Source organism: Mya arenaria, chromosome 3, assembly GCF_026914265.1.
Source record: "Mya arenaria isolate MELC-2E11 chromosome 3, ASM2691426v1".
In the NCBI taxonomy this organism is placed as follows: domain Eukaryota; kingdom Metazoa; phylum Mollusca; class Bivalvia; order Myida; family Myidae; genus Mya; species Mya arenaria.
The window spans coordinates 13857304-13875159 of record NC_069124.1 but is presented as its reverse complement, the minus strand read 5'-3'; the positions used below and the strand labels follow the sequence as shown (position 1 = coordinate 13875159).

The 17856-nt window shown below is 33.0% G+C and overlaps 2 protein-coding genes across 5 annotated transcripts in view; one reads left to right on the top strand and one right to left on the bottom strand.

Moving 5' to 3' along the window:
- The window catches only part of LOC128227283 (serine/threonine-protein kinase Nek1-like), a 39155-nt gene extending 26527 nt beyond the window's left edge, over positions 1-12628 (bottom strand). For all 4 annotated transcript variants that reach the window (XM_052937672.1, XM_052937673.1, XM_052937675.1 and 1 more), the window contains exons 1-12: positions 12547-12628; positions 6768-6909; positions 6298-6333; positions 5904-5964; positions 4844-4885; positions 4307-4362; positions 3681-3764; positions 3288-3442; positions 2551-2605; positions 2347-2390; positions 1567-1647; positions 490-565 (exon numbers count right to left, since the gene is read on the bottom strand). In XM_052937672.1, the coding sequence (XP_052793632.1) occupies positions 490-565; positions 1567-1647; positions 2347-2390; positions 2551-2605; positions 3288-3442; positions 3681-3764; positions 4307-4362; positions 4844-4885; positions 5904-5964; positions 6298-6333; positions 6768-6884 (807 nt within the window). In that variant the 5' untranslated portion in view covers positions 6885-6909; positions 12547-12628. The remainder of the gene's footprint in view (positions 1-489; positions 566-1566; positions 1648-2346; positions 2391-2550; positions 2606-3287; positions 3443-3680; positions 3765-4306; positions 4363-4843; positions 4886-5903; positions 5965-6297; positions 6334-6767; positions 6910-12546) is intronic.
- Positions 12629-12831: 203 nt separating this feature from the next.
- Positions 12832-15899, top strand: LOC128227305 (NADH dehydrogenase [ubiquinone] 1 alpha subcomplex subunit 2-like). Its single transcript, XM_052937711.1, has 3 exons — positions 12832-12928; positions 14793-14899; positions 15742-15899. The coding sequence occupies exons 1-3, from the start codon at positions 12843-12845 to the stop codon at positions 15825-15827; spliced, it is 279 nt and encodes a 92-aa protein (XP_052793671.1). The 5' UTR covers positions 12832-12842; the 3' UTR covers positions 15828-15899.
- Positions 15900-17856: the final 1957 nt, after the last annotated feature.

Below are 17856 nucleotides of genomic sequence, written 5' to 3'. Positions count from 1 at the left end.
TTGAGATCATCCATATTTCACCCATTGAACAAATTAAGAAATAGGCGTTTTTAATTCTTTTTTTTGATATATTTGATATAAGTGCATACAGTTTCTGCAGTCTTTCCATTCTAAATATAGAACTAGGCATTCAGTATGGAATTTAACTTTTTCAAAATATGTTTTGTTTTTGTCACTTTACTTTGCAATTTTCTTTCAATTAAGCACTGATCATGTAATCAAATGTGCAGTACAAGGTGTTTATCACTAATTTGTATTTAGTTAGGTTTATAGATGCATTTGTGCTTGAGTGCCTTTGATTATAACCGTTTACTCAAATTCTAAGTTATACATGTGTAATGATCAAAGCAAAACTATGAAAACAAGGGTTTTTTTGCGTTTCACTTGTACTTAATTACCTCCAAAAAGAATGGTAACAGAAACAAATGCATGTCTCTCTTTATTAGCATAAGACAATCTCAGAATTAACTGACAATTGCCAGAACTTACCTCTGTTGATAGAAACTTTGGGACTCTCTGTGATATAAATGGTTTCCTCAGTACAGAATTGATGGAAGGTCTGTCTCTGTAAAATAAGGAATACAGTCGGTCAGATCACCAGCCTACAAATACATTATACATAATGAACAACATGTGAGATACATTATAATTAGTTTCATCAGAAAACTAATGCTTGTGTGAATCTAACTTCACAATGGGGTAAATGTTCAGAACTTTGTTAAAGTTAACTTCTTCATTGTTAACTTTCAAATCTTGACTTCCCTGTAAGTTTCATTGACAGATACTCTGTGGTACTTCTTACAAATTTTGAGATGACAGTTTCAGCTACAGTTTCATTTAAATAGATGAGCACGAAATAAAATATTTCAAAGGTTAGCAACAATGTCATGAACAAAGCTGTTAACTTGTTAATTATAAAAAGTAATCAATAATCAAACAAATAAATTAACAGTATATGAGTTGCATCTAACAATTAAACAGTAGCAAAATTCAATACAAGTATTGTTACATCTAGTAGCGGTATTCATTGTCAGTATTGTAACACCTATCAACTAGTCAAGATTCTTTGCAAGAGTTTTCAGTTATTCCATTGAACTGCGCAATGGCATGTATGCTCCTTGACAATAGCACATACATTGCTGTTATTAACATTTTAAATAAGTTTCAGTAATGATTAAAAACTGCATAGTATTGTCATCCTAGTGCAATAACTCAATAACTGCATATATATAGAAATAGAAGCAGATATTGGATTGAACTTATTAACTTTTACAACAGTGAAACAAGCTATTGCAACTTAGTATATTAATCACTCTCATTGGCATGATTTTGTGCACGAGTGTGGTCTTGTGTTGTGGGGGGAACTGGAGTACCCAGAGAAAACCCACTTATCCGACTTGCTGACCACAATCCAAACTCATATGAGCCCAGGCCGCAAGGCCGGAAAGCGAACCTGGGTTGTCGAGGTGTGTTCAAGTGCACCAACCACAGCACTTACCGGACAACCTTTATTTTATAGCTGATATTGAGTTGTTGCATTTAAGTGATGAAGGACAAACATCCTACCTTGGTGCTCGTTTGAACAAGGCTGAAACAAGGTTTCTCAAATCATAGCTGTATTTTGGTGATAATGGTGGATATGAACCTCTGAAAAAAAAAGAGCAACAACAATATTAATTTTAATCAGTGTTTCCTAAAAATAAAAAAAACATGTATTTTTGTTTCATTTTAGAATGATTCTAATGAAAAGAAAAAAGGAAAGCTATTCTACTTAACTCTCAATCTCTTACACAGTGATCATCTTGCCCATGTATTAAAACAGTTTGATTTCACCTATTCAATTGACAGCTTATTTGTCAATAACATTGGATGCCTTTGAGGTAGTTTTAAGATTGTAACTAAATGTCAAGTTTGAGGGCCATGGGTGCAGGCATTGTCAAGTTATCACACAGCCAAGCTTTTTTCGTTCAATGTTACTGTGACCTTGACCTTTGACCCCTAAATTTATAATATCCCATAATATGCGTGATGGCAGTGATTATTGTACCAACAAAGGGAAGTAATTGCTGTGCTGTTTTGCTTGTCTGGGCGTCATTCAAGGTTTTTAGTTAAGCTCAAATATCGGAAACTACTGAAGGAATTTAATTTATATATTTGGAATATGTCTTGGAATTAAAATAAATGAACAGGTCAAATCACATTAAAGCCTAGCAAAAAGTTGCAATCAACAGGTTGCACTACTCTTTGTCAATTTTGTCTTTGTATTAGATGTTTGTTGCTTTATAAACTGCCACGTGTTAGTGTTCATGAGAGTAAAATATAACACAGTCTTGTACATGTACTTGCCTTATAATTTTCAAAACTAGATTTTTCATGTTGCCAGCTTCAAACTGAAATTAACACAAATTGTTATTTGAAACAAAAACCATGCTAGAATATATGTAGTAAAAATTTAAATCTAGATATAAATTAAATCATTAAGATGAAATACACTGCAAACATTGGGCACATAGAACACGTATGTATAGAAATTGAATATGAATTACTTACGGCATGTTTTAAGGTTGCTAGTTCATACAGCACACACCCAAGGGACCATATATCACTGTAAAACAGGACAAAGATGCAGAGTGTACAGTACAGTTAACATTTAATAATACTGCTTTAAAAGCAAAGCTTTACTACATTACCGTACATCAATTGATTAGTATCTGATGAAAATTATTTTTACTTAAAACTATCATAGGCCATTGTAAATAATGAGTCAGACTGGCATGAAATGTGAATAAGAAATAAAGACGTGCTATAGCAAGATTGTTGCAAGTATTTTCATTTTTTTTGGCTACTATGCAATATATCTTTTTCTCTGCCAATCAAGGGATAACTTTGCATAACTTCACAAATATTTTCAACAGAAATATGGAAATTGTTTACCAAGTGTATTTTTTCATAGTGAATATATGTACAAAGTTCCAGATCAATAACTACAACATTATTCTTTTGCAGGACAATGGTGTCACAGCAGCCTACAATACCTTGATTTTTCTTCTTCATAAAACAGATGAACTAGAAGAGAGGATTACCCGTACACGGAAAACACAAGTTTCTGACTAAATTTTCAAGCCAGGGACTCCAATTTTGAACCTACTATGCAATCATTGGATCCCCAAAAAAAAATTTGTTGAGCGCAAACTATTTACTGAGACCCCTTATTATTACCAGAAACTGCCAATTTTACAAGCATAAGAGACACAGGACTACATTTGATAACTACTTCCCTGTAGTACCTTTTGTTGTTGTAAGGCTTATTTTCACATATCTCTGGGCTGAGGTAGTATGGTGTCCCGATACATGTTCGAGCCAGCTCCACTGTGCTGTTGAGAACCTTCGCAATACCAAAATCCCCAAGCTGAACCAAACCCCGAGCTGTCAAAAATATATTCTGAAAACAAGATGAAGATTAATAGTGTAATGGATATAGTTTAGGAACTAGCAACTTTAGAAGTATTTTGACTATTAAACAGTATTTCAAGCAAGGTAGATGCTTTTTTTTATAATAAGGTTAATCAATTTGGCAGTTCCAATGATATATCATAGTTTATTATCTGTAGGAAAAGTGCCTCTTTGTGGAAACATTTTAAGTTATATTGTATATGACTAATTTAAAGGTTATGTTATACCTGAGATTTAATGTCCCTGTGTAGGATTTTCCGGTCATGGATGTGTTTAATGGCAAGGCACATTTGCACAAACCAGTCCAGAATCTGAAAACCAGACAAATACCAGCTTACAACTTGTCAATATAAATACATGTGTGTACAGCATCCTTTTATAGTTTAAGCAAGTACTAATAAGGTAATTTGATGGATCTTATCGCATAAATTGGATAAAATATATTTTGGCAGTTTTGTATTTTGAAACAATTTAAACTTATTTATTTTACAATAATTGTGAAGCATAACATCAATATAGTTATCGTTCTCATTGGCATGATTTTACGCGAGAGTGTGGTCTTTTGTTGTGGGGGAAACTGGAGTATGCCGAGGAAACCCACTTGTCTGGCTTGCTGACCACAAATTAAACTTGCCTAGGTGAGAAAGCAGTCTTCTTAACACAGTGCTAACTGGACAACAGAACAGTTTAATTGGTATTTATTCATAGGATCTATTAATCATGTTCATCAAAATATTTAAGTAAGAAAGGTTTACACAATGCATTGGCTGTGATGTAGTAGATGCTACCATTCTGCTAAGAAATACTAAGATAAGATATTGGCCAATTGATGAAATAATATTTTTAAATAAACCTGTTCTTCTCCAAAGGGAATGCCACGTTGACTGTTGATTTTGGCATACAGGTCACCTGGAAGGGAAATATATAGCCTATTCACAGACAAGCAAATATGGAACTGGTAAAAAAATAGACCTTGACTTTCAAATATGTATATTGCATGAACAAAACAAGTATTTCGAACACTGCAGCTAGCAAAAGAATATTATGAGAAGATTTTTATGTCATAAAGTCCAAATATTTAAATTAGAGCTCGGTGAGCGAAAGACTGTTGTTGTTGTGTAATTTAAAAGCAGGCACAAAACAACAATTATTAAAACCATAGTTATGAGCCTTGCTGTACATGTGTGTATTGTCTCTAGTAACATGTGTACCACGTTTCATTTGAATATTTTGAATGGTTTCTGAACTATACCTAAGGTTAAAGTTTTTTGCATGCCAACAACAACGACAACAATGCCTAGGCTATGACAATACCTTAACAGTTCTTTTCTTCATAAAACAGATAAGCAAAAAAGAGTGAAACAAACAACAATGTAAATACTGTACATACCTCCTGCGCAGTAGTCCATAACAATAAATAGACAACCATGCTCTGAAAAAAAAAAATCATTACATTTATACTTGACACCTCACAGCTCGTCCAGGACAGGCAAATCACTATGAGACTGGCTATTTTCACTATTTTGGCTGTCAGAAGGACAGGCTGATTTACCTTATGCCAATCTACCAATTTCTTTATCAGAATGTAGAAACTTGGGTATTCATAAATGAAGTTGGTATGGACACTGAGAAAACCATTCTTGCCATCAAATTTGGACCTGTTCTCTTGATTGCAGAATATAACTGCTGGGAAAATCCAGATGCCTGCTAAGACAAGACTGACCTTTGTGGTCGTAAACATTTTGTTTCAAGTATATCTTTCCATTTTCCTTGTCCGAAGGACACAGGTTTGACTGTTTATATTGCAGACTGTTTATATATTATATATATACATATGTACATGTAACAATTTTCCATGCACCTATTAAAATTATATGTGAAATATTACAGAAAAGATACATGGAGGTTTATACTACCCCGGTAATTCCTTTAAGCTTGATTGTGGAGAAAGCTTAAAGTATCACATTTGAGACAATTTCCTGGACAGAAACCAATACTTGTGTCTACTTTAAGAGGCCATGGGAAAGTACTGCTGATGGGGATGAAACAAATCTTTTTGGTGAGAGGCAGACACCTTTACCACTCCCACTTTGGTGAGGATCGAACCTGAAACCTCATGGGTCAGAGGTGGACAACTATACCACTCCCATTTTGTTGGGGATCAAACCCACAACCTATTTGGTGAGAGGCAGACAACTATACAACTAGACCATTCTCACTTTGGTGGGGATCGAATCCACAACCTCTTGAGTAAGAGGAGGGCACCTGTACAACTAGACCTCTTTCATTTTTGTGGGGATCAAACCAACATCCTCTCAAGTGAGAGTAGGAAACCTACACCATTAGACCACAATCAATTTGGTGAGGATCTAACTAACAACCTCTAAGTCAAAGCATAAACCTATACCACTAGACCACTTTGGTCCCTTCAGGTTATAAGATTTGCCTACCTTCAAATGATTCCTTGTAGGCTACTATACTTGGATGCTTTAACTGTGCAAGAACAGCTACCTACAAGACAAGGGATCGATAAAAAAAGTATGAAACATTGCAAATAATACAGTACATGTAAACCTATTTGTAGCAACTATGTGTATTTACAAACTAGCAATACCAAATACATTGGAAATGAAAAACACACTTCAATTTGGATACATGTACATGTATATCAACTGCCAAAAAAACTGTTTTTGAATAATAACAATATTTAATTATAATTTGTGACACTATGCATATGTGGCCATTTGACAAACATCAGTATTATTCTTTAATGGTTCTGATAAAAATGTCCAGGCCTTTAAGACATCTTGAAAAATTGTAAGAAGACAGAGAAGATAGAGCTACCTCTTTTCTGGAATCTTCACGTTCTTTAGCATTCATCTGAAAAATCAAGGAAATATTTTTTTATTAACTACATTTTATTACTGATCATTTCTTTTTTTACATAAAATACATCATGTTCTATATATATATGAAAAAAGTATGATATGAAAAACAATGTTTGATGTTTGCACACAGATTTAACATTGGTAAACATTGAGCTCATTTTATGGAATTGATTTTTAGATATGTGGTGTCAATGAGGTTTGAGGTGTCTTGCAATTACTGCTGCAAATGGTATACATGTATGCAGATAACTGAATTAAAAACTATCTTCTTGACACCTTTTTGTGAGTTTTAATTTTCAGGGTCACTAACTTTGACATTCTTCTTTTAAAGTAGGGTTTCTAAATCCCCATTAACAACATTCATCAGGGAACAATACATTGATATTATTTCTCCCTCTCTTTATACATATATATAATTATACTTACCCTCATGATATTGATCTCCTTAATGACCATTTGAAGTCCATCTTGTTTCCGCTTGACCAGTTCTGCCTTTCCAAAGGCTCCTTCGCCTATTTTCCTCACCTTAACGTACTTTTCCATGTTTTAAGCATTTATATTTAATGCACTGAAAATAAAAAAGAACATCCTTATTAAATGTACAATAACACAAGCCATCTTATCAACATGCATATCATACCATTATTTTTTAAACACTTTATTCTTGGTTGTAATGTGGAGAGTCGGAGTCAGCAATATTGTTGGGTCTTATTCCAGGCATTTTTGAATGGTTAGTATTCACGCCCGAACTCTAAGCTGATAGTCCTGCAAATATGTTGATAAATCTGACACCATACCGGTCTGTGTCTGTAAACACAGGTTTCTATACATCAAAATAACGGGCTAGGTCTGTAGTTTACAAAAATGCATGTTGCAGTTGCGAACACAGTGGTGCAACATTGCTATTCAATATGGCGTCCAAGATGGCCGCCATAAATTATAAGAAGCTTCAACTATTGCCTACATATTCATAATGACTAAACAATGCAGTTAATAAAGTCAGAATACCATAAAAAGATTATTTAATAAAAAATAATTGTAACAGGAACATTATTGTGTTAAAATTATAGAACTCAACCCATTATAACTAAGATTTTTGCAAAAATAGACCGGACTAAATTTCAAATGAAGTTTATATGTCTGGAAGAGTACAATAAAACCTTTCACTTAAGCAAAGTTAACTGAGATATATTATAAAAACAACTTTTAGAGAAGTCTTCTAATTTAAAAGTGTAATTGATGCATGCAATTACGCATGCAATGACATACCATGACAGTAAAATGTTTTAAAGTTAGAGCTGCTGCCCTTTGTTAAACAATTGTCATGATTTATATGTCAACAACAGAAGGTCATTGTTCAATAACATTGCATTTTTATGTATTTTCACCAATGAAATGAAGAAAATGGAACATCTTTTTGGCCAAGGTAAGTTTTATGAAATAGTCATTTTGAATTTTCATTATTAAACAGCTTCATATTTTGTTTAATTAAAGTTTTTTTAAAGCATAAAACTGAAACCTATTATTCCGATAGACTAGTTTTGATATTTCACTTTAACAATAATGACATTTTTTTAATACAATTGCAGTACATTTTTATCACAATTTTCATAAAAATTATCAGAAATAAAGTTATACACTTATCTTTTTTTTTAAAAAACCCACTAAACTTGATTAGTACTCGGACAAGCAATAGTTACCGGAAATATTTCAAAACCTTAAAAACTGTTATTTTGGTGTAAATGTTTAGTCTCAAAACACATATATCATAAGAACTGTTAATATATATATTTAATGAGTATAACTTGTTAAAGCAATAAAACTCTTATTAATATTATTATCAATTGTAGAATTAGCTATACATGTATATATAAAACACAGCAACCAATGATTTTATTGCTGTTGTTGGAAAGCAATTATGGTTTTTAAATATTTTTTTACTTTCAGATGAATGACTGATGAGAAGAGGTCATATATTTCCACCAGGAAAATGGATGATCTCAGCAGTGAAAATAATGACTATGACTTCAACATAAAGAAACGCATCTTGTGTTTAAGAGGATTTTCTACTAGTGACCCATGTGTACAGAACCCAAATCTTTCAAAACTTGACACTCTTTTCTAATCATGTAAAGCAAGAGCCGATTTTATAGGCAGCCAGATTTTGGCCAATCAAGAATTCATAAAAGATGGCTCACTTCCTTTACGCTATCATCGTAAGCAACATATCAAAGCACGTGCCATCAATCATTTTCATCAAGTCTGAAAAAAACTGATCCTGAAATAAATAACAATGGAAATGCCACAATAGCAAGAAGATCATCCTCAATTGTATTTGACCGGACGTCACAATGTTTCATCCGTGGTGAAAAGTGTGATACAATTTGGGACCCAAATAGTCAAAGGCCAGGAAGGAGTTGGTCCATGGTAGAAACGTCAATTGACTCAAGTCATAACAGTACATAGTCAAAAGTCCTGAAAGCAGCAGAAATAAAGAATGATACTTCTTTAAAAAGTAGGCTTAGACGTGTTTCAAATGGATCTTGTGGCTCTTTAGGCTCGCTATCACTGAAAGAAAGGCTGTCTTCCCAAATAGTATGATACTAACCTAAAGACAGACCAAATTAATAGCAACAATGCTCAGAAATTTAGATATAGATCGGAGCATTGAAATTAAAAGAAGAGTATGCAGATTATATCATGACACAAAAGAAGGTTTACAAACTTACTGAATTGAGGAAAAGGTTATTGAAATTGCAAGAGAAGACTTTGGTGATAGTGTAGAAACATACAGGAGCTTTTACTTCAAAATTCTTCTGCAAATTGTATGGCCTGAATTGACATTTGTGTATCAAAATGGTAAATCAGACTTAGTTTGCTCAAAAGATGTTACTGTAGGAGCAGCTTTGAGAGATAACAAAGAGTTGGAACAAAGTGTTCATGATGCCAGTGATTAGGACATTGAAATTGACCTAGCCACTAATGAAAGCATAGTACACAAAGCTGTTGGTGTATTTAGAAGACGAATCTTGCGAAATACTGAAACACTAGTGAGTATATTTCTGTTGATGAAATGTCTCTGTCATCTCAGAAGAAGTTTGTTGATCCTCTCTTATACAAAACGATATGTTGGATGGCAAATTCTAAGGACTATGAAAATGCTACTGAAATTCCAAATGGTAAACAAGAAGTTAAACTCCTATCACTTGCCTCTGATGTTACAAGTTTAGTCACTTCAGTTCATTCACCAAAGCATCTTGGACTTACAGTGCACTTGTATAATGAATTTGGAAGCCGCCCATTGAAGATATGAACAGTCTAGGGTATGGAATTTCATATTCGGAACTCAGAATGTTTCTCTCCTCTGCTGCTGAACATGCAATCAAAACACAATGCATAACTGAAACAGGTGGTCTTGTTCTTGACAATATAACACACAAACGTGATGGTGGCCAACTTGTGATAGGGGTAGGGGTAGGGGTAGCAGACAACTGGGATCATAACGAAAAAACAACTGATGGCAAGAGCACTACATATGCCATCAGTTCTATGCATTGCTGGTTTCACCAAAGGTCAGCGCTGACAGACAGATTCCGAGGTTGCAAAGATCAACAAATAGAAGTTTGATCAAGGTTAATAATTTACACTGATAGTATATTTAATAGTACATGTACACACTTGTATGAAATAAAAATAATGATTTAAATTTTAAAAAGCCTTGAAAGATGTGATAAAATATAATTAAGATTTTATAAATAGAAGTACAATTAATAAAGTAGTATTAAATATCAGCTATAAAATTCTCTATACATACTATGTATTAATGTGTGACAATGTATAATGATGTAGCGGATTAAGATATTACAATATTTCTGCATTTTCAGGAGTAAGCTTGTGCAAGATAACTCCGTATAGAAAGCCAATCAACAGACCATGCCCGACATTTAAACCTGTTGTTTCTCTAGAAGAGGTCAAACCAACCATCACACCAGCTGTAACTCAATCAAGATTGAAAGAGTTACGTTACAGTTTTGGCCGATGCTCAGTGTTCTGTGATGATCTTTCAGATCAAAGTGTATTTCCACCATGGGATGTGTTTCATGCCAAAACAATGTTTGATGCAACAGCAAGTGTCTCAAATGTAGCATTTAACCCCATAATCATGGCAACACCAACCGATTATAGTACGATTTACACTGTACTGTTGCGATTGAAAGAGTGCGTGAATGCCTTAGGACAACAAAATGCCTCGGTAATCTTCGATACGAGTCTGCTTGCAAAAGCATTAGATTTTTTTTGGTGTAACCAAGATGAATTACAAGGAATTATACCTAAAGAAGAAGGAATGCACCTGTAAATGTCTGTATTTGCAGAAACCGGGTATCTTTATGGAGAAATTTGTATTACATGTAGTTCAAACATTACTGATACTTGTTTATTTCTTAATATGCCATGAGGCATCTGCTGTATTAGTTTTAAAGGATATTTAAGTGACAAATACAATTCCAATTGCTGATCATGTTTCTATAATAAATGTATTTCAGCTTTATCAGACATGATTTTCAAACTTTTTTTTCTCTAAACGTAATTGCCAAATAAACAATAATTCTTAAGATATATTTGATATCCATTTAGTAAAAACATTTTGTTACAAATTCAAATAAATGGAGTAATTATTATAATATTTAAGTCTACACAATTTAAATATTCTTATGTAAGATTTCTTTTATTAAAATAACCTTTTATTAGTAGCGGATTATCTCCATTTATATGAATAAAATGGTGCAATCATTAGCTAACCATTGATTGCAAGTTTTTATCTAATTTATATGAATGTTTTGATTGTAAGTTTTAAGTGATATCACTAAATTGACAGAAAATTATTTTGTTTTTGGTTATAAGGACAGTTATATTCAAAACAATGATTTTCGGCGGCCATCTTGGACGCCATCTTGGATAGCAATGTTCTACTACTGTTTTCACAACTGCAACATGCATTTTCATAAACTACAGACTTAGTCCGTTATATTGATATATAGAAACCCTTGTTTACAGACACAGACCGGTTAGTCCAAGAAATAGGCGAGATATTCTTATCCATTTGCAGCACTATGAATTACGGTGGTTCTGAAAGGTTTCGGTTAAGATTTCAGGTTGTGGTACAATAGCTATAAGCCGTCCTGTTGTTCTCCTTTATATCAAAGAAAAATATATAATGTGGAGATAATCGAACAATATTTTTTTTTTAAGAGGGACTATTGTCTTATATTCAATATTAGCACTAAAATTGACAAGCTGGGGATTACTGCTGTACTGTAGCACCCAGATATTGCCCGAGTTTGACACAAACAGACAGACACTGGTCATGTTAACAATGAAACAAGTATAATTTACTTATAATTTCCATGAATGAGAGTAGAGACTCTGTTACAGGTTGTTTATTTTTTCATTTTTGGCATGACCATTTGCAGGTGCGCACGCATCAATTGGCATCTATGCTGGAGGTATAGGCTTGATTGCCCAATTAAGGTTCATTGGAGGTGATCTTCATAATTTACATTTGCAAATGAACAACATCAAGGCAAAATTATCGTTTAGACGAATATCATCAAAATTGTAAACTATTGTCGACTTAATGGCTGTCTCAATTGTCATGTGTTTAAGAGCTATTTATGAACTGCATGTTGAAGACCTGCATTCATACTGTATGCAGACAAAAATTAAAGATTTTGAAACCAACATTTTGTGAATTTTGTTAAAACTCTGGTTTATAGGTCCGTGGTCTAGTCATTCTAAAATGCCGTCCAGGCTTTTTTTTAAATGATGGTTAGCCTGGACCATCATTAAAAAAAAGCCTGGACGGCATTTTAGAATGACTAGTCCGTGGTCTAACAAAAAAAAATGTTCAAGAAGTATTTAGTAATCATATATGTTCCAATATTTTTGAAAACAAGTGTATCTCAAGACACAGGGTTGTTGTATTCACTATGGAGTATGAAGCAAGGTGGATCGTTAATGTAAACTAAAGTATTTTGTATCTTATTAAATCTCGTACAGGTCAATTTTATTATTTATAGAACTTTGACCTCATAAAAATCATGCTTTGTTATCATTGCATGAGTCACCTATAGGACCAATACACAGAAAAAAAGAAAACTAAATGAGTATATATAGACAACAGGTATCATACAGTCTTTTAAATTACCTTGTTTAAGATAATTGAATGTTTTGCGTTAAAATGAATTTCATTTTTTCATTTTAGATTCCGGAAGTTTACAGGATGAAATAAATGTACAAATCAATAGTAAATAAATGACGAATATATTTTTTTATTTTTAAGTAAAATGTGTTCTATTGAAAATTATTTCAAATTTATCATGTGTTGATTAAAGAAAGTATAATTTCAAAAATAACGATTATTCTAATATTTGGTTGAAATGATAGGTTTGACTGTCAAATGTGTTCATAGAAACAAATTTCGTTCACTGCAAAACTGTAACAATGGCTGCAGCTGTCAAATTTGGTAAACACTTAAAAGAACTGCGGATTCATCTTTGCCAGAAGTCTGCTGCAAGTCAAGGTGTTAGGTATTACAAGAGGATTTATCTATTTATTGCCTCGGCGTTTTATTCCCAATGATAAATCGTCTTATTTCATACAAAGGGAAATGTAATTAAAATGTCACATATTTTCGCGATTACCTTGTAGGTCATTCAATTTTATTGGAAACATAGTTGTACTAAATGAAAAAAAACTCAATGGAGAAGTCTTACATAATTCACTCAAGCCCGGTATTTAATGTGCACGCTGCTGTTATCCACTACCATCTTCTGCTTACATTAAAACTGAACCCTTTAAATAATGTTCAGTTTATTCAATGCAGTAGTCAAATTAGCACAAGCCTGCAAGCCCTGTACTGGTAAAATTTCTGGGCTTGCTCAAATTCTGCATTTTATATAGCAGGGCTTGTTCAAAAATTTGATGCCAAGCAATAGTTTGAATTCGGGCTTGTTCATCCAAAAGTCTAATTTCGATGACTGTCAATTAGTCCACCTAAATGGCCGTGAACGAGTCTTTTGACGATTTTTTTAATATGGCAGACTCGTGACGTCCACCATCCCAGCAAAAAGTAGCAAACGGTCCTTGCGCAGAGAATCCTCGCGGCCACAATTTTGAAATTATCTCCGTAATAAATTCAAATTTCTACGAAAATATTATTGCCTACTATTAAACACGTATTAAGTTATGTCAGTATGCCCAAAAAACATGTTAAGTTATCATAAAACACTTACAAGTGTCGATTGTTTATCGAGTATCCAGATATCGGTAAATCTGGGACAAATTTGACTGGTTGTGTACATGTATAACGGTATTCGTGACCCATAATATATTAATGTGAAAATAACAACTCTAATGACAAATTAAATCCAGTTCAGATCACTATCGGATAAAAATTGAACAACTTTGTCATTATTATTCAACATCAATGCATATTATTACAGTATATCATTTCGCCCGTTGTTAAATGGTAGAGAGTTGTAGCGTTACAGGGATACATAAAAAATGTCAAAATAATAAAAAAGTATCCCTGATCGCTCATTATTGTAGCTAGACTGTCAATGTGTTCTGTTGCGGGTTCTATCCGAGTCCTCTTGCACATTTTATCTGTGACCACTAAAATCATCTAGTGAGTGATTTGAGCAGACACGAACAAATGAATGCGCAGGGTTTGCTTAAAAGATATACAGTACAGAAATTGTGGAAATAGATAAATTTATTAACTACAAACATTATCATAAAGAAACGCAGGCTTATTTTCAAAATGGAAATGAAACATTTTAAACATAAATTTTTTAGTACATTTTAAACATTAATATCTGTAAATGATTTTTTTTTAAATTATAATTTGATTTTCTGTATTTTTTTGTGGACATACGGTATCTGTTTTGAAAAGCAGACAAAGGATGAGGACACAGACAGCGTGCACATGAGACTTGAGTAATCAGTAATGTGATGTAAGCAACTAGTTAAAACAATTATACTTAAGTGTGACTCAAGTGCTCTCCTGATTGACCTTTTGTTACAAATGAAATGAAATAAGAGAGGATTAATCAAGCTCAGGTTTCCTTGGAGTTTTCCAGTTTCCCTATCAGCATAAGACTAATCACTTCAGAAACAACACAAAATATCATTAAGAACAATAAAAGACCTAAATAGAATTTTGTAGATCCAATCTGACAGGAAATTTTAGTATTAGGCAAATAATAAAAAATAGTTTGTTTCCCTTACCACGAAACTTTCTACTATACTTCTTCATAAATGTGTTATAAAGAACAAACAGTTAGTCCAAAAAATCATTTAAATATAATAATATTAATATGGGTAGTTGGGGGGGGACAAAAACAGTATTTTGTTATTGGCCCTTGTATCATTGTACATTTCTTTATTTAGGGACTTTGTTGAGACACAGTATGTGGCGCTGAAGAAAAGTAATCCAAAGTTCCCTATCCTCATCCGTGAATGCAGCGGAGTTCAACCTGTTGTTTTCGCAAGATATGGTAATATAATATTCAAATAAGTTATCTAAGAATGGGAAATTATTTAATTTAATATCAAATAAATGACAGTAAAGTCACTCAGGTAAGTAAAGTCACTCAGGTACATGTATTTTTCTACTTTTATAGTACCATATTAAAATTGTTTTCTTAAAATACAAACTTGTTAAGAGTTTTGAAGAAACAAGTTGAGTTATTGCCAAACTTCAAGTTTGTATAATAAATGGTATTGAGATGTAGTTCAATTTTGACCATAACTCAAAAACTGTATTATTTGATTTATTTCTGTCATTCAAATGTTTCTATAAAACTTAATGCACATGTTACAGGTGACCATAGCCACATGTGTGGGCACATGTGTAGCAGGGCTATAAGCTTTTGCTTCAATGACACTTGAGTTATGCTCTATGATCAGATTTAAAAAGAAATCTGCGAAAATTTTAACTATGTCAATGACTCAAACACTCACAAGATATTCACATGTATGGATTTGTACACTTTACCAGTGACAATATGCAAATGTTTAGCAAATCTCATAACTCTGGCTCTTCCCTTGATCTGACTGTTCTCTTGTTTCAATATAAGATTTACATGTATAAAATATCATTGTGTAATTTTTTAAGTTTGCTCATATTACACATTCAGTTTTAATTAATTTGAGCAGGACTTCTTTTCAAAATCAGTTTTTTTTAAATATTTTTTAATTCAATTTTACCGGTAATTCGATTACTCTCGTGACCCGATTGTCACAGAAATTTATTTTTGCATTTAAGTTTGAACCCTCAACTAAGAAGATATTTTTTTTCTTTTGGGCTTTTTTCACATTTAGATATCTTCTATTTCAGAGTATGGGAAGGAAGCCCAAGTACCGTTGTCAGGCAGGAACAGCGCAGATGTTTTGAAAACAATAGAGACTCTGAATAAGCAGTGAACACATTAAATAAATTCTTAGGACTTGTTTTTTTGAAATAGTGAAATATGATGAAATAAATATAAAAATATTGTTTTATCTTGTAATTTATATTTTACCTTCATTTGATCATTTCTAATTATTTAAGATAGAAACATTATCTTTTATGAAGGTAGAAATTCTTGTATGAACTACGGTACTTAAAAGCCTATTATCCGTCTTTATACTATACAAGTCACTGAGTATTGCAAACAATACAATACAGTCCCTTACCAGTTTTAATCCTTGTCATCACATTTTTTAAAAGGAAAAAGAAAAGCTCTGTAATATTCTCTCTTCATGTACTTTGAGTTTCACGAACCTAACTTTTTTTTGAGTTATGCCAAAATCTAGTGTTTTTGTTGCGAAACACTGTTTGTAGTGGAAGTGTGCACATGAATCTCTATGTACACCTTATTGTAAAAATAACCTACAAAGGGTCATAACTCTGGGTATATTCTGGGCAAACCCTGGTGAAGGCAAGCATCACAAGGCTTGATAATTATCCCTATTGTAAAGTTTCATAGACCTGGCCAGGTTTATGTATGTAAACATTGTAGTGGGGAAAATTGTTGGAACAAAACCTAATGATGGCAGGAACCACTACTGTTAACTTTGATAATAATCACTCCTGTGAAGTTTCACAAAGATCTTGCCAAGGGATTTGGTGGTTGTAATAAAATAAAGGACAATAAGTCTGTAAAGATAGTCAAAGGGAACTCTGCTAATAGCATTGCACCACTAAACTAGATATTAACAAGCAAATTCGTTGAATTGATATCCCCCGCCTGATTAGGCAAAGTTCATGGATTGGAAATGAAAAGTAGGTGGAATATTCCTATATATCATAATTGATTATAATGGAAGTTGATGGAAGTAAATCATCATAAAATACATATATTTTAATATGTGTTCAGTCATACATGTATGAACATAATCCGACCAATCAATACCATGAAATGTTTTTCGGACAAGATTTTCGTAAGATTTGACCTAGTAACCTAATTTTTTATCACATGTGACACAGTTTTATACATGTCAAAGAGTTCATCAAGGAAAACATTCTGATCACATTTCATGAATAGTATACCATACATAATGCCTCTAATGTGTTCCAAAGATTTTTCTAAGATTTGAGCTAGTGACCTAGTATTGACCCCATGTGACCCTATTTTACAAGCGGTCCATATTTCATCAAGGGGTATATCCTGACCAAGTTTAAACATTATCTGATCAATCATTACCATATGGTTCCTGACAAGATTATTCTAAGATTTGACCTAGTGACCTAATTTTCTATCATATGTGACCCAGTTTTATCTACGTTCAAGAGTTCATCAAGAAAAACATTTTGATTATGTTTCATGAATATTTGACGATGTTTAATGCCTCTAGTTTGTTCCAAAGATTTTTCTAAGATTTGACCTAGTGACCTAGTTTTTGTGACCCACTTTTACAAGTGGTCAAGATTTGATCAAGGGGAACATTCTGACCAAGTTTGAACATTTTCTGATCAATGCCTACCAAGATATGGTTCCGGACAGAACAGACGGAGAAAATGACGGACGGATGGACAACGCCAAAACAATATCCCCCTCCTTTGATTCAGCGGGGGATAATAACTCATGTAAGGTATCATGTTGGTCCTTTAAGGTGTTTTGGAGATGAAGTGGGCACATGATTGTGTCTCCATACAGACAGATGTATTGACAAGCTGAACTTAGATATACACCTTTGTTGTGCGGGGATATAACAAGAGCGCCATGGAGCAAAAGCTTATTTATTTTTTTTATGTCAAAAAAGTGGTAAAACTTAACAATTATTAAAGTCTTTGTGTCTATTGTCTCTGGGAACATGTATACCAAGTTTCATTTGAATACCTTGGAACGGTTTAAAGTTTGTGCATGTTTGTTTGTTGTCATACAAACAGCATAAGCCAATGATGACAATATAAAGGGTATAACATTACATCAGCTTTTTTTCTTTGAAAACAAAATCAGCTAAAGATCTG

Bases quoted from the DNA above. Each gene is read 5' to 3' on its own strand.
- LOC128227305 (XM_052937711.1), top strand. From the start codon at position 12,843: ATGGCTGCAGCTGTCAAATTTGGTAAACACTTAAAAGAACTGCGGATT. The intron at 12,929-14,792 runs GTATTACAAGAG...TTCTTTATTTAG, and splicing joins GCTGCAAGTCAAGGTGTTAG to GGACTTTGTTGAGACACAGT. The intron at 14,900-15,741 runs GTAATATAATAT...CTTCTATTTCAG, and splicing joins TGTTGTTTTCGCAAGATATG to AGTATGGGAAGGAAGCCCAA.